Source organism: Podarcis bocagei (genome assembly GCF_964188305.1).
Source record: "Podarcis bocagei genome assembly, chromosome: Z".
In the NCBI taxonomy this organism is placed as follows: Eukaryota; Metazoa; Chordata; class Lepidosauria; order Squamata; family Lacertidae; genus Podarcis; species Podarcis bocagei.
This window is the reverse complement of record NC_138140.1, coordinates 21,952,104-21,968,766: the sequence shown is the minus strand read 5'-3', so window position 1 is coordinate 21,968,766 and position 16,663 is coordinate 21,952,104. Positions and strand designations below refer to the sequence as shown.

The window sequence follows — 16,663 nt, the reverse complement described above, 5'->3', positions numbered from 1 at the left end:
CCATCTTATATTTGTGCAGCTGGTTGTCCAACCTAAGTGCAGAACTTTACATTTGTCCAAACTGAAATTAATTTTGTTAGTTTGGGCCCAATTCTCAAATCTGTCGAGGTCATATTGAATCGTGATTCTGTCTTCTGCAGCTACCTCTCCTGGTTTGGTGTTGCCTGCAAATTGGATGGGCATCCCCTCAATTTCTTATTCCAAGTCATTTATAAAGACATTGAACAACAGGCCCAGGACATAACCCTGCAGCATTCCACTTGTCCTTCCCCCGCCCCCGCCCCCGCCCCCCCCCCCAGTATGATGAGGAACCATTAGTGAGCATCCTTTGGGTTCGGTCAGTCAACCAGCTACAAATCCACCTAACAGTTACCTCTCATCCAGCCCACATTAACACCAGCTTCTCTGTAAGGATACTATGGGGGACTCTCTGCTTTTCTGCATATACCTGGCTAGCCACTGATTGAAGCAGGATGCTCAGCTAGATGGGCCTTAAGTCTGATACAGCAGGGCTCTTTTATGCATTTAGAAGTCCTGCTGTTCTTGGCAGTGGGCAGCAAAGTCTTGAGAATCTCAAAGAGTTTCTTCTCCTAAGCAGGCCTTGGTGCCCTGACCTTAAGGGTGATGATTCAATGCCCGATAACAGGAACTTTATTGTGCATATGCAGGGAGGGCTTGTGCAAAGAGCAAATCAGCCAAATAAGGCCTTTTTTGCACAAAGTCAGGGAAAGGTCCAGGAGACGACGTCATTCAGAGGAAGCATTTAGTCACCAGTTTCCTCTGAGTTCTGGAGACTGGCCAGAGGGAGTCTCCTAGCTGCCCATGTATTTGCAGCATGGAGAAGGAATGCTCAGGCCACAAATGGGTTGGGTTCAAAAAATAAAAATAAAGGAGAAGAAAAGCCTTGAGGTCCAAACCAACTGACAGAGCACTTGGAAGTGCACACACAATTTTGGCTGAAGAGCTGCTCCTTCCTGCCAGGCAGACGGGGAGAGAACAGCCCACTGCAAGCTAAACAGCAGTGCAGTTTCACGGGACACGTCTCAAGCTCAGGACTTCCCCTCAAAGCTGCTGCCTCATTTCCTGCCCAGAGGGAGGGGCCGGGACAGCTATGGCAGGGGCTCCTGCACAGCTCCCTCCTTACCAGGCCTAACTGTATTGCTCTGTGTGAGAGAGTTACGTTTCCAGATGGGACTGACAAGATTCAAATAAAAGGGAGCAGCAATCGAGCATGACTGGGCAGGAGAGGGACTGCCTACCTAGGTTTCCAAAACTGCCATAAGAAGCTGGATAAAGATAAGGCTGCTGCAACAGCAGTGCATAGTTAAACTATGGAACTCACTCCCACGGGAAGCAGGGACGACCACCAACCTAGATAGCTTTAAAAGAGGATTAGACAAATTCATGGAGGAGAGGGCTCTCAATGGCTGTGCTCTGCCATCCAGTCATGGATTCTTAAGCAACAATATACTGTATTGTCACAGCCCAAAGAGTCACACTAGCTCTTGTCTATTACTATCACTTGTGCAATATCCTGGTCCCACATTAACCAATAGGGAGAGCAACCTGGTTTACAGCTGTGTTTATATTGGGGTGAGGCAGGTTCCCTCACTTAATATGTGAGAGTGCTCAACTTGGAGAAGATGATGAGTTTAAAGCTGGTAACAGTATGGGAGTCAGTGTGGTGTAGTGGTTAGAGTGTCAGACTAGGATCTGGGAGAGATCAGATTTCAAATCCCCACCTGACCATGAAGCTCTGGGTGACCTTGGGCCCATCACTGCCTCTCAGCCCAACCTACCTCACAGGGGTGTTGTGGAGAGTAAATGGGCAGAGGGAGAACCATGCATGCCACATTGGGCTCCACGGAGTAAAAGTGGGATATAAATGCAACAAATAGATGAGTATAATAAGTATTGCCTTTGAGAGAGGATTGGCCTTGCTAGTTTAACAGAAATGGGAAGCAGACCCATTCCACCGGTTCTGCTCCAGTGAGCTCCACTTACTCCCGAAACTGTTTCAATAACTGATGCCTAAGAACTACCATTTAACTTTTAAGATTTTGTGTCTGAGTTACGTTCCCCCCCCTTCTTCCCCCCAGTTCCCTTTTCCTTTCATGTGGTGGCACGACTTGCAAACCCGCAAGCAGGGACTCTCTTGTTATTAATTTGATTGTATCTAAGCTGTTATAGGAGCCATTCCAGATGGAGAGTGGGTTAAATATTAATAAATAAACATTTTGGAAATAGAAGCTACATGTTCACCCACACATGTTCAACTTAGCACATGAAGTCAGCCCTTTTCTCTTTGTAGGTGACTCTGTGCATGGGAAGAAGATGCATCACTGGCCCCAGACAGTCTCCCATGCTAGCAGTATCGAAAAGCTACTTGCAGATCACTTGCAGAGGGTGTCTTGTTTCCCACACCCAACACTACCCTGGTCGGGTTGGCCAGCATTACCTCCCCCCCATATACCAGATAGAAGGCTAAGGGGGCAAAGCTAAAGCAACTTGCCTTTAAGAGGGAGTTCATTTTAGGGCCATAATGTGGTTTTTCCATAAATTTCTGAATCAGAAGCTTCCAGTGCCCTATATTTCAACAAAACCCCCCCGAAGAACACCCCCTGCCCCTGACACAAACACAAAAGGGAGATGAAATGAAACATTTATAAAAGGATGGGAGAAGATGAAAGCATGTACACTTTAATTAGGGTTGCCATATTTCAAAAAAGTGAAAATCAGGACAGAAACGTTGTTGAGCGAAATCTGAAAAAAATAAAAATGAAATTTGCCAAAATCTACACCACCGAACTGGGCTGCCATACATAAGGATTTTCCCTGACATTTCAGCGATTTCCACCTGGATGCTGTTTATGAGGGCTGAATACAACCCTAATTAAATCACCTGTTCTGGCTCTCCCCACCCCATTGTCATTACTGAATATGTGGGTGAACAACTCGGTAAAGAACTTTTGACATGGATGTTGGCTGTAGCCAGTATTTCAATAGCTCAGAAATAGAAAACCTTAAAAATGTGCATTTGGGTGTGTAGTATAAAAACCTACGGATTTTGGCTACTGTAGAAAAAAATGCACATAAACTGTGTTGTTCTGGGGGGGGTGGAGGATCCAAAACTTTTTTTTATCATGTGGTGTGATTTTATTTCCTATGCTTCAGACTTAGATGCTCAACACCCACCACCCATGCCCGTTTGGGAAATAAGGATGTCTTGATCTGTACTGCTGTGTCACCATTTCTTTCTGTTATTTATTGTTTGCTTTGAAAACAAACCAACTTTTACTGACCTATTTAAGTATTTTGAAACATGAGAACTCAACAGCAGGGGTCAGCAAACGTTTTCAGCAGGGGGCCGATCCACTGTCCCTCAGACCTTGTGGGGGGCCGGACTACATTTTTTGGGGGAAATGAATGAATTCCTACACCCCACAAATAACCCAGAGGTACATTTTAAATAAAAGGACACAGTCTACTCATGTAAAAACATGCTGATTCCCGGACCGTCCGTGGGCTGGATTTAGAAGGCAATTGGGCTGGATCTGGCCCCCGGGCCTTAGTTTGCCTACCCATGCTCAACAGCATTCACTAATGCTACAAATACACATTTTACTACACACACAAAAAAATCACTTTTAGAAACTGAACTATTTTCCAGCCAGCATCACTAATGGCAGAGAAGACAAGAGATAAATTTGAACTGATAAATCTCTTGCTCACAGCTCAGCCTCCTACCACTAGACTAGACACTTGCAATCCTCATAAAGCAATCACACCAGTAAATGGGCATGTAGTTAGATGGTCAGCGTTGAGAGGCAGAAGTGGAGCACTTGGGTGAGCATCTCTTGGCAAAGCCAAGGTGGGAACTAAACAAAAAGGGGTAGATAAAAAAAAACCAGTGATTCCCGCCCACATGTCTCACCACACATAGCACCAACATCCTCCAGTGGAGATGGCAGGAAGCAAGCTGGGAGGGAGCTGTTTAGCTCACTCAGATGGTCCTCCCTTCAAAGTGTAAGACTTCCTGCCAGTGGCAAAGTGGGCAATGCCAAGGGAACTAGCCTATTGCCCAGCTCTTTTGTTAGCCAGCCAACAAACCAATAAGTCTTCCATTTATTATACGTCCTCAATTCAGCCAAACCATGGAACTATAGCTTTGCTTTCTTACTTACTTGTTTTTTGGGTTGTTCTCACAACCCACCCTTCCTTCTCAAGCTATTGACCACAGTTTCTCAGTTTGGACAACACAGGAAAACCAGAGTTAATGGGAACATGCTGTCTTGTTGACTGGCTCGTGAAAAAAGAAGGGCAAAGGTCTGCACCCACAGGGCAAAAGGCTTGTTCATATCTTGGTTCAATGGCCCACTCACTTAACGTTGTTGGAGAGAAGGCAGTGTCTACTGTACCTGAAGTTGATGACTATTTTGGCATTTTGCAGGAGCTGTTTTCTTTTCTGGATCTACATGAAGATGGAGGATTTTAAACACATGGGACAATCTACATTTTTCTGTAAAGAGCTTAATTGTAACTAGATGGTCTGCATACTATGAAGCAGTCCAGGCAATTAAAAATGGATATACAGGCATTTTACAAACTCTCAAACATATTTTTTAAGACTCAAGACGAGAAGCCTGAATGTAAACAAGATGCAGAGAATTTATACCATAAGTTGACAAAGCTGGAAAATGCTATTTTAACAGTCATTTGAGAAGAAGTGCTGGAGCATTTCACCAAACAAGTAAGAAATTACAAAACCCTGGTTTTGGTGCATTTGAAGGTTATTGTCTGCTATCCTATTTACTTTCATTTGTTAAAGAACTCAGAGAAAATTCAGTCGATAGGATTGCACATTATGAATCAGAAGCAAAAGGTTTGTATGGAGCTATCACTTCAAGTTATGATGCTTCCCAAACACATTGTTTGGAAATTTTCAAATAGAACAAGTTGTGTTGCTTCTTTCAGAGGAGCTGACAATTTTAGGATAGAAGTTCTATATCAATTCTATGATAGCTTGATAAGCCAGTTACTCAAAAGGATTAACCTGATGAGCAGATTGGTGAACAATTCTGAAATTGATGAAGACAGTTTTAAACTTACGATATCATATTGCAAAGGTTATATTGATCACAAATTAGTAAACAAGAGTTATCAGTTCAAAGAATATCTGCACCACAGGAAATCCTAGAACAGGCCACCAAAAATGCAATGTGCCGAGGTTCTTCAGCCTTTTTGTGAGCCACACCTAATTGAAATGTTCCCCAGTTTTACTACTGTGCCTAAGCTGTACTTGACAATGCCTACCACAAGCTGTGAAGCAGAAAGGAATTTTGCAACACTGTATTTTATGGAGAACACATTTCAGTCTACCATGATGGAAGAACACTTGAATTCTTTATGTATATCGTCTCTAGAAAATGACATTGCAAGGAAGCTCTCATATGACAAAACTGTACATATGTTGCTAGAATAACCAGGGGGGAAATGTATTTTGTAAAATGTGCTTCATGTGCTATGTATTCTCATAGGTGTCTAAAATAAACAGCTTTATTGACTGTGGTCTTTTCTTTGTTTTATTTCATCATTCTATAATGCATCATGCACCTATATAACATTTCTCTAATTTTCACCACACCCCATAACTCAAAAACTCTAAGGCATGGGGGGGGAAAATATTCACACCAGTGACTGGCATTTTTAATTGAAATCTGAGGTGTAGTAGTTAAAAAAATATGTGGTGATATGTCATGGAACAACCCCACAAGAAGATAATAGGGGTTACCCAGACCTTGTTGCTGGTTGCAAAGGGGCCCACGTAATTGTTCAAGCTTCAAGGCCCCCCAAAATGCATGCCTGCCACTGTGCAGAAGCAAAGTCCCTGGATAGCTACTGGGAAGGGACAGCCAGCAAGGGGCGCCTTAGGTATGGTGGCAAGGGACCCTTCCAACAAGCAGTTCAGACGGAGGGTTTCACAAACATATCTGAGGAGCTACTGGAGTCACAGTGTTTAACAGAGCAATCGGATAAATATGTCACTTTTTAAAATTAACTTTTTATTGCAAGAACTTACGAAAGAAAGAGCAGGTGGCAAGCATCCCTTTTAAAGGATTTTGACTTTGCTTCCCTTGCACATGCAGGAGGCAATGCCACTTCCTACAAGTATGCATGGCCTGAAGACAAAGGCAGGAGGCTGCTCACTTGAGAACTATTGTGTTCACTTATGTGCCCAGTTAAACCAATTGACTAAGATTTAATCTCAGGGTTTAGATTTCACTCGAGACAGAAAAGCATGCATTTCCTGCCACCGGATGTACACACTGCAGGTGCTGAGATGCAGGCATATGAAGTCTGCACTCTCTCACACAGCCTCAAACTCATAACTATGTAAGTTTATCCACACGTACATGGTGTGTGTGTGTGTGTGTAAGCAACACGAAGTCACAGCACAGAGGCAGTATGCTGCACTGGTTAGTGTGTTGGAGTAGGACGTGGGTGAGTCCAGGGCTCGAATCCCCACTCAGCCATTAAGCTCAGCAAGTGTGACCTTAGACTAGTCACTGCCTCTCAGCCTAACCAACCTCACAGGGTTGTTGTGGGAATTAATTGAGGAGGGAGATGAGAACCATGTACACCACTTGAGCTACTTGGAGAAAAAGGTGGGACATAAATTCAATAAAATATATGTATTTGGACCAGCAGAAACTATGGAAGGGTTTCCCTTTCAGATTTAGCCACATCCAAATCAACAGCAGCAGAACCTGCCCCTGGAAGAACAATTTCTCCCCTTTACCTTCCTGAAGACGTGCGGGTGACGCTGGCTGTGCTTGCGTATGAAAGGAACCATTTGCAATGTCCCTGTGAAAACAATGCCATCAGTGATGGGATCTCACTACCGTGGGCAACAAAGTTGTTCCATTTGTTTTGGAGAGAGATGCTTGATGAAATCTTATGCTTTGAGGTGTCATTTTGGCAGGAGATGGAACTATGAAGAACTCACAGTTAGTCCCACTGACCTTAGCAGGTCTTGGTTGCGTCACCTGGTTCATGAAGAAAGCCTCCCTCAGGTGGTTTGAAAGCTTGGGGGTGTGCTAGCTGGAACTGCATTAATTCCATAACACTACAATGCCACCACCCCAGTAGAAAGGTCCAGCTACCAGTAGATCTCACGTGTCTCTTAATCCTATGTTTGAGAACATCCTCCTTTCTTTTTCCCTTCCTTCCTTCCTTCCTCTTTAAAACAAAAACCAGAACCAGCAGGTATGTTTTTTTGGTAGAGGGGAGGCAGAGAAGGAAGGATTCAGACCATGGAATGCAGTCAGTGGTGGTAGTGGTGGTGATGTCCCTAAAGAAAAGCCTTACATGCACGTTCTTCCTGCTGAAAAACTCACCTCCCCCATCCTGCAGTCTTAATCTTAATCAGCCCCTACCCACCCCACGAGTGCTACTTTTTAAAAAAGAAGAAACCCAACCACAAGTTCATAGATGTTGCTAACATGATATATACCGTATTGGCCTGAATATAAGCCTCACATTTTTTCCAAATTCCAACCGTGAAAAGTTAAAGTGCAGCTTATATTCGCAACCTTACTAAAACTGGCTTTTACTATATCACTGCTGAAACAGACATACAGTAAAATGGAATGGGTGTGAGTGCCTGCAGAATTTTAAGGGAGAAGCTTATATTTAGGTATTGTTTCTCCCCCCCCCCCCGAATTTTAAAGGTGCAGGTTATATTCAGGTGCGTCTTATATTCCGGCTAATACAGTAGTTTAACTTGTCTTGTGTCTGAGGGAGAGAGAGAGCTCAGGAAGATGAAAATCCCAAGTACAGGAAGCAGCCCCAGCCCCCAACAGCTGCAGACAAGCCTGGATCTCTTGTATCAGACAAATGATCAGCGTCTCCACAGAGGACAGTCACCAAGTCACCTATAATCAGTCACTTATTAATTTAATAAAATTTAAATGCTGCTTGATTATTTTTTAAAAACAGACACTTCTGGGTGTTTTACAGCAGTAGAACAACATTATCCATAATCATATTACTAGAAAGTCACCATTAAAGGTGCAGTTTCTTTCTGGGAAGTATTGCTCAGCATTGTGAGATTTCGTAAAAATTTATGCACAAATTTAAGTACATGGCAATTTTACAGAGGAACGTAATGAGACCCTAAAAGCCCATTGTGCAGCAGGCTTTCTTGAAGCCATGCTGGCTGGGATTGATGGAAGATGTAGTCCCAAAGCTCTGAAGAGGACCAAGTTGAGGAAGGCCACAATCCAGCACAGATGGACACACCTTAATACTTTTATTTCAGTGGGCTTCAGTACACCTGTGCCACACCATAGCTTTAATCTTTCTTTCAGTCCACATCATGCATACTGCATACAGACAGGGGAAAGCAGGCCTGAGACTTCTCATTCATTGAAGGATATTCCTTCCCCACCTTCAGTGGTGGCTCATGAAGGAAGTGGTGATGAGGTCTGGTGCTGGGGCTGCACATGTACCTTCAGGGCCAATGCCACCAACATGGAGCTCCCCCAGCCTTCATCCCTGGGAGGACACAACTGTTCCTGTCTGCCCACCATGAGCCACTGCCACGAACCCCTGCTTGTCAGCTTCCCAGAAGCTCCTGACTTGCTACCACTGGATGGAAGGAGCAGTAAAGTGACCCTTGGCCCAATTCCTGTACTTGTAGGCTTTTTAAGAGAGAGCACAAAAGACACTTTAATTTATATTTTTTTCACACACACACACACGCCACTGACAGTACCCTCGTTTCCCCCCTCCTTTCACATTTATATTTTACCCCACTCCCCCACTAAGCATCTATTCTATTTCATAGTTTATACACTGCTCAAGTGTTTACAAAGAGAATAAAACAATAAAAGTATCAGTTAAAGACAACCATAAAACACCTCTCTAAACAATTTAAAACACAAAATCAACAATAAACAGATTAAAACATATATCCACATTCCTTTTCATTCTTCTTTGCTGCCGGTTCTACTTCCTCCTCCTATAATAGCTTTTAGTCTCTTTATCTCCTATTCCATTATTCTAAAAATCAACCTTTTATCCCCCTTTGGTTCATTAAACACTGCTCTAATCCTTAGAGGGAAAAGAACTCCCTTTCCGCCCACTTGTCTTGTCTTCAAGCCACCTTTACCAAGCAAAAACAAAAAAAAAAACCCCACTTTATTGCTTTTTTGTTTAGCAGAAGCCATTACAAAAGAAGATACATAAAAACAAAATAATACATGACATAGTTAAAGTAATTACTAAAACTAACCATTCTATCAAATAAGAATGTTTTTCCATTGAATAATTTAATTTACCGGTATAACCCACACAAACCTTTCTCCTTAAAATTGCAGCTCTGAAGGACTTACTCACACACCACATAATTAAACTAGGAACTCACTCACACAGGTTTAAAAAAAAAGGGTAAAAGGTAAAGGACTCCATGACAGTTAAGTCCAGTCAAAGGCAACTATGGAGTTGTAGAGCTCATCTTGCTTTTCAGGCTGAGGGAGCCGTCATTTGTCCACAGACAACTTTCTGTGGCCAGCATGACTAAACCGCTTCTGGCAAAATGGGATGCTGTGACAAGTGCCAGAGCGCACGGAGACAGTTTACGTTCCCGCCAGAGCGGTACTTATTTATCTACTTGCACTGGTGTGTTTCTGAACTGCTAGGTTGGCAGAAGCTGGGACAAAGCAATGGGAGCTCACTTTGTCATGCGGATTCAAGCCGCTGTCCGATTGGCAAGCTCAAGAGGCTCAGTGCTTTAGACCACAGTGCCATGGCCACCAAGCTAGATGGCTTTAAAATAGGTTGTAAGAGGAGGAGAGGGCTATCGACGGCTACCAGCTGTGATGACTAAACTCTTCCCTCCACAGCTGAGAGCCATTAACATTTCTGAATACCAGTTGCTGGAAAGCATAGGAGGGGAGAGCCTTTTTTGCTTGGATCATGCTTGTGGCCTTTCCATTACAGCATCTGGTTGGCCACTATGAGAACAGGATACTGGATCAGGTGGGCATTGGCCTGATCCAGAAGACTCTTATGTTCTTTTGTTCTTAAAGGCAAAACTGGTCAACTTTTCCAGGAATGCCAGGTGACCTGCTATATGATGCACTGCTGGTGCTGGCATCGCTCCAACCAGAAGGCTATAGCATAGCTAGAGAGTAGGGAAGCACTGGAGCGGCTGGGGCATGGAGGCCTGCTTGAAAGCAAATTTGAGAAATGCTGTTCTATAAATTAGGAGGGCTGGTGCACATCACAATTCATTAGAATATGCAACTTTGTGTTTGAGTGGACCATCCGGGAATCAACCTCACAGAAGCTGATTTCATATCTGCACAGTTGTGATGCTTTCATTGAGTAAGCCACACACGCGCAGCCGAAACCCTCATCAGCCATTCATGTCAGGCAAACTGAACGCACTGGATTGGGGTGGGCTGCTCACACATTTTGCCCCAAATGAGTCTGAAGCAGGCTCAAGTGGTTCAGAGCAGAATTCAAAGTGTTGGTGCTGACCTTTAAAGTCCAAAAGAGCCTTGGCCCAGTATACCTGAAGGAGCGTCTCCACCCCCATTGTTTGGCCCGGACACTGAGGTCCAGAGCTGAGGGTCTTCTGGCAATTCCCTCGCTGCGAGAAATGAGATTATAGGGAACCAGACAGAGGGCCTTCTTGGTAGTGGATCCTGCCCTGTGGAACACCCTCCCATCAGATGTCAAAGGAATAAACAACTATCTGACATTTAGAAGACATCTGAAGGCAGCCCTGTTTAGGGAAGTTTTTTAATGACTGATGTTTTAATGTATTTTTAATCTCCTGTTGGAAGCCACCCAGAGTGGCTGGGGAAACCCAGCCAAATAGGCAGGGTATAAGTAATAAATTATTATTATTATTATTATTATTATTATTATTATTATTATTATTATTACCAAGTAATGCACACACACACCCAAGGCATCTTGCAAAGCAAACATGTTCAGCTTAAATCAACAATGGAAACAATGGGTGGACAAAATAGTATTTGGTGGACCACATAAGAACATAAGGAGAGCCTGCTTGATCAAACCAATGGCCCATCTAGTTCAGTATCCTGTTCTCTCAGTGGCTAACCCCGAGGGGAAACTGCCAAACAGGACCCAAGAACTCTCCCCTCCTGGAGTTTGTGGCAATTTGTATTCAGAAGCATCACTGCCTCTGACTGTAGAGGCAGATTACAGTCATCATGACTGATAGCCACTGATAGCCAAAGTGCCTGTTAGTTGCTAGGATATTTGTAAATAATGTTAGAGTAGATGAATTTGCAATGTGTTATTGCATTCTTAAGCAAAATTGCACCCTAAGCACTGCCTTACATATACAGTCGTACCTTGGAAGTCGAAGGGAATCCGTTCCGGAAGACCGTTTGACTTCCAAACATTCAGAAACCAAAGCACAGCTTCTGATTGCCTGCAGGAAGTTCCTGCAGCCTATCAGAAGCCATGGAAGCCCCACTGGACGTTCGGGTTCCAAAGAATGTTCGCAAACCAGAACCCTCACTTCTGGGTTTGCAGTGTTCAGGAGCCAGAACGTGCAAGTGCCAAGGCATTTGGGATCCAAGGTACGACTGTAATAGATCTAGATAATAGTTATTCTAGTGAAACAGCAGGCTGCAAACACCCCAGCCAAGGTCCATGCAATAACCACTTAGTCATTACCGGTACATGTAATGGCAAGCCTAGAAAAGCATCTCTCTGTTCCAGGTTCTAGCATCAATTCCTAAGTCTAGGCTTCCAGGACTTTTTCCAGAACATATCCAGCAGCCCACTTTAACAATTATAGCATACAGATGTTTACCAGATACAAAGTAGGTAACCTCACATATTTGTTATCTAAACATGATCTCAAGTATAGTCTTAAGACATCCCAACCAAAGGAGGAATCTGGCTAGCAGGTCTTTAACTCATTCCAGAAGGCTAAATATTTAATCAAATCTGCATGTCCACATTCATGAGCATTTAGCTTCTGAATCCACCTCAGACTTCCATATGCAGCTACTTAACACTCATTATCTGCAAATGCAGTGGTACCTCTGGTTATGAACTTAATTTGTTCCGAAGATCTGTTCTTAACCTAAAACTGTACTTAACCTGGGGTACCACTTTATCTTATGGGGCCTCCCACTGCTGTGCGATTTCTGTTCTCATTCTGAGATAAAGTTCTTAACCCGAGGTACTACTTCCGGGTTAGCGGAGTCTGTAACCCGAAGTGTTTGTAACCTGAGGTACCACTGTACACAAAACTGATCTGCAAAGCTGCCCCTAAGCTGGAGCACCAAGGCTAAGGAAGAAGAAGAGTTGCAACAGGGCGTGGAGGGGCAGGAAGTGACACCTCCTTACAACATTCATCTGAACCACTGGATGTCTTAGCAATGATTCCTACAGTGTGTGTTCCTAGTTACTGACTGATGCAAGTTCTAAAAATTACTCATTGCTCAGAAAGCATGTAGAAAAAGGGTTGGAAGGATGAAGCTGCTTTCTTTCTCTCTCTTTTTGGGGTGGGTTTTCGCATGCCAAAATGTTTTAACTTAAGGAAGGGGAAGGAATATCTGTATAACCAATCTCATTTCAAAGGTTATATGCCATCAAAGAAATGGAAAGTATCAAATATCAGCCCCTTTAAAGAACCTATTGTATAATCAAGGGAACAGCAGATCAAAGAATCGAACAGGTCTTTCCCAACAGTCAGGTGCGCCAGAATCACAATTCATTCATTACTTTAAAGAGATATGCATGGAACATTTTCCTCCTAAAAAAAAATAAAAAATCTTACTCGCCTATGCTGCATGCTTTTCTCTCTCTCTCTCTCTTAAAAAAAAAACAAAACTGTTTTAGGATTTCTAACTTTTTGTTAGCTCCAGAAGTTTTCTAATTGGAAACTAAATAGCAACAAGCAAAAGTGCTTCTTGCAAAAGTCTCTCTCCTTTTTTACATAAAGAGGGCCTTCCCCGCAGACAACCTCCTTTTTTCAAAAGGAAGTCAAGTATGGGCTTGAGAAGCTCAGCATTTAAGGCAACAGACCCTCCCTTAGCCAAGAAATACTTTTGAGTCAAGCTGAGACAAGGCTCTGTAGCAACTCAAAGAGAGAAACGAATTATGAATTGCAAGAAAGCTGGGAGACCCATAGAGAACAGAGATCAGTGGTGGAGAATCTGCATGCAGAAGGTCTCAGGTTCAATCCCTCTTGGCATCTGCTTCCTGAAACCCTTGGGAGCCCTTGCTGCCAGTCAGTGTAGACAGTACTGAGCAAGATGGACCAATGGCCCGACTCAGTATGAGGCAGTTTCTTGTGGTTCCTAACTTTAGCCACAAAGTGTGTTAAACTGGTTATACTGTTATGCATCTATGACAGCTGATGTAGTTTTTATACCGTATTTTTCGCCCTATAGGACACACTTTTTCCCCTCCAAAAATGAAGGGGAAATCTGGGTGCGTCCTATGGGGCGAATGCAGGCTTTTGCTGAAGCTTGGAGAGCGAGAGGGGTCGGTGCGCACCGACCCCTCTCGCTCTCCAGGCACACATCCGCAGCCTAGGCAGCCCTGCGGGAGGTCCTGCAGGGCTCCCCATGCTGCGGATAGCAGCCTGCCGCCCGGCGGGCGGGGCGCCCTGATGCAGAGCGCCCCTTGCGCCGGGCAGACATGGGCCAGCCCCACAAGCTCGGGGGACAGCAGGGAGGCGCAGCGCCATCCCGCTGTTCCTCGACCTGGTTCAGTTTCCCCGACCTGCTTTGGGGGGGGGATAAAGGGGGGGATTTCCTTTATTTCCCCCCAAAAAAACTAGGTGCGTCCTATGGGACGAAAAATACGGTACTCACAGAATTTCTGATACTTCATTAACAAACACATTCAGGAGTATATGCTTATCAATGCTCAAAATCCCCTCTAAGTGTAAAACGGTTGTCCTACCCATAGATGGGTTTCACCATAGCAGGGAAAACCCAAGCAGAAAGAGATTGCTTTATGCTTCCTGCAGTGAGATGTGATCAACCCTCTGCCTGGAGAGCTGGTGCCATTGAAGGGCCAGGATATAGGGAGAAGACGTCCTGGGCTTGGCATCTTCCTGTGGGGTTTTTTGCGTTTCGTGGAAGAGAATAAAACTTTCATGCAAGTCTTTCTAAGATGCAAAGCAACCAGAGGGCATGACTGCTTGCTGGCGGTTGCCAATGGAAAGTTGCACAACTGCATTAATTTATCCAGCAGCCTCCACTGAGTGCAAGCAGCAGGAGCTTCATTATTTCTGAACACACACAAACACACACTTTTGTAAGTGCAAAAAGGAACACAGGAAGCTGCCTCAAACTGAGTCAAGCCATTGGTCCATTTAGCTCAGTACTGTTTGCAGTGGTTCTTCAGGGTCTGAGGCAGAGGAGGGTCTTTCCAGGCCAGTTACCCACAACTGGCAGCAATGCTGTGCATACCAACACCCCTCCATAGCCCCTAAAAGAGCAACTCCTTGCAAATTAGCCTCATGCAAAATTATCAGTGGGTAGTGCAAGCCCTTGAAAGTGAGGCATGCTTAAGTTACCCTGAAATGAGTGAGACCTATTGCAACATCAGCTCCATTGATTTAGTTGAGACTTAAGCATGGGTAATTTTCACAGAAAAATGCAGATTGGTGTCTTATGTACATATACCCATAAGTAAGACCCTCTGAGTTCAGTGGGGCACACTTCCCTGCAAGCATACATAAGATTGCAGCCTTAGGTGAGGAGATAAATAAAAGCAGGAATTATGCATTGGATACCTGAATCAAAATAGAACAGGAGGCTCTAGTAACCTTGATGGTTGTAAAGATGAGGGCACACTGGGAAGGAGCATCTTGTAATGAATGCCTGTCCCCCTTTACACAAAGGGAAGGAGTGCCCATCTTCTTTTGCATCCAGCCCTCAGAAAAACATGTATTCATAAGGATGCATGCCCCCGGTAATATTATGTACCTTTGCTCAAAAAAAAAAAAAACACTTTCTGTGGCTTAAAAGTTTGCAGTCCTAACTCAAGTTCCTGGTCAAGTTAGTCTTCTCAGAGACTGGTCACTTGGACTTTTGCCATTTTTTTGGGGGGGGGGGCGTTTAATCACAACACAAAGCGTCAAGCTATCATTACCTCCGCCAGCTATCCCTACAGAGCAAATAGTAGCACTGCACTTTTGCAGGGTGACCAAACCTGCCCTTCTGCCCACAGGTGCTGCCCTGTCCAACCCACCAAATGAAACAAGCAACGCTACATATATAACTACAGAAGATATTTACACCCCCACCCTCCCATTGCAGAAGCAACGCTCAGAGTGGGTGAAAAAATGTTCGAAACAACCCCAAAGGTATCATCAGTGTGTTGCAATGTACAGCCAGTGTCCTTGGGTTTCACAGAACACATAACTGGGGCATCTAGCATTCTGAATCCATCAGACTGCCATAAATAGGTGGTAGCAAATAAATTTAGATTGGTTTCAGTAATAAACAGGAGTGGAAAGTTGTGAAGTGGTTCAGTTCATGACCTGCTCAAAAGCTGAATTCACATCCAGCTTCTCTACTCAAAGAGGTTTTCCCGGGATTTTTGCCTCAGTTTCTGCTAAGAGGAGTTCTCTGAGGAAAAAAGGCCACACATCTCCGGCCACATGGGGGAGGGAGATGGCAGCGACAAATAGGACCCCCACCCAACCGCCGAACTTTCAGTGGCTCTTGAGAAGCGCAGAGGAACAAATGCCAACTCAAGGCCCGAAGCGGGGCGTGGGCCGGGGCGCATCAAGGAGGGGGGTGCGAGAAGAGTGGGCTGGGCTGCCCTGGCAGGGAGGGGGGAGGACAAGACTTCCTCGTGCGGCTAGAGGCGCGCCCCGACTGACGCTCCTTGGAGAAGGCCCACTGGCTTAGGAGAGCCGCCCGCGCGCCCCCTCAGTCAGCCAAGCACCCGGCAGCGGGCGCTCGCCCTCCCGCTTCACAAACACCCTCCCTCCCTCCTCCTTCCTGCCATGAATGTATCCCATTCACGAGGAAGAGGCGAGAGAGCGAGGGAAGGAGACAGGGAAGGACTCAATGCCTCAGGCGGGTCAGCGGGCCCCGGAGAAAGGAGGAGACGGGAGAGACCCGCCGCCAACCGGGAGACTAGAGAAGTGGCAGGGCCGGGAGCCGCCGTCATCCCCCGCCCCGTCGCCGTCAGCCGGGCTCGAACTGTTGCCCGCCTCCCCACACCCCCTCCACCCCGCGGCCCGGAGCCCGCCCGGAGAACGTGAAACAGAGAAGCCTCCGTAGCGCGTAGGGTCAAGCAAAGCGTTTCTGAGTGAGGCGCAGAGGGGGCTTTACGCGCGCAAGGGAAAGCCCTCCTCCTCCCCAGGCGGGAAGCAAACGGGGTCGATTCCCAGTTCGAGAGCGGGATAGAGGGAGAAGTGCAATGCGCGGGGCCTCCCATTTACTCCGTGGAGGGCGCAAGCCTCTCCCGGCAGGCTCTCCGTACCGTTTTGGGCATGGTGCCTTCGGGCTGGCTCGGCGGGCTTCAGTCTCTGGGCAGGGCGGCTGTCGCTGCTGCTGCTGCTGCGGGGCGCCTCCTTCTGCTAACGGGCTCGACTGACTGGGCAGTTCTCCCCGCCCGCCAACCTTTGTGGGCCCGC

The 16,663-nt window shown here is 45.4% G+C and overlaps 1 protein-coding gene across 1 annotated transcript in view; it reads right to left on the bottom strand.

Annotated features, from left to right (window-relative positions):
- The window catches only part of MSN (moesin), an 87,192-nt gene extending 70,529 nt beyond the window's left edge, over positions 1-16,663 (bottom strand). Inside the window, exon 1 of the mRNA XM_081178771.1 lies at positions 16,510-16,663. Coding sequence (XP_081034897.1) covers positions 16,510-16,521 — 12 coding nt within the window. The 5' untranslated portion in view covers positions 16,522-16,663. The remainder of the gene's footprint in view (positions 1-16,509) is intronic.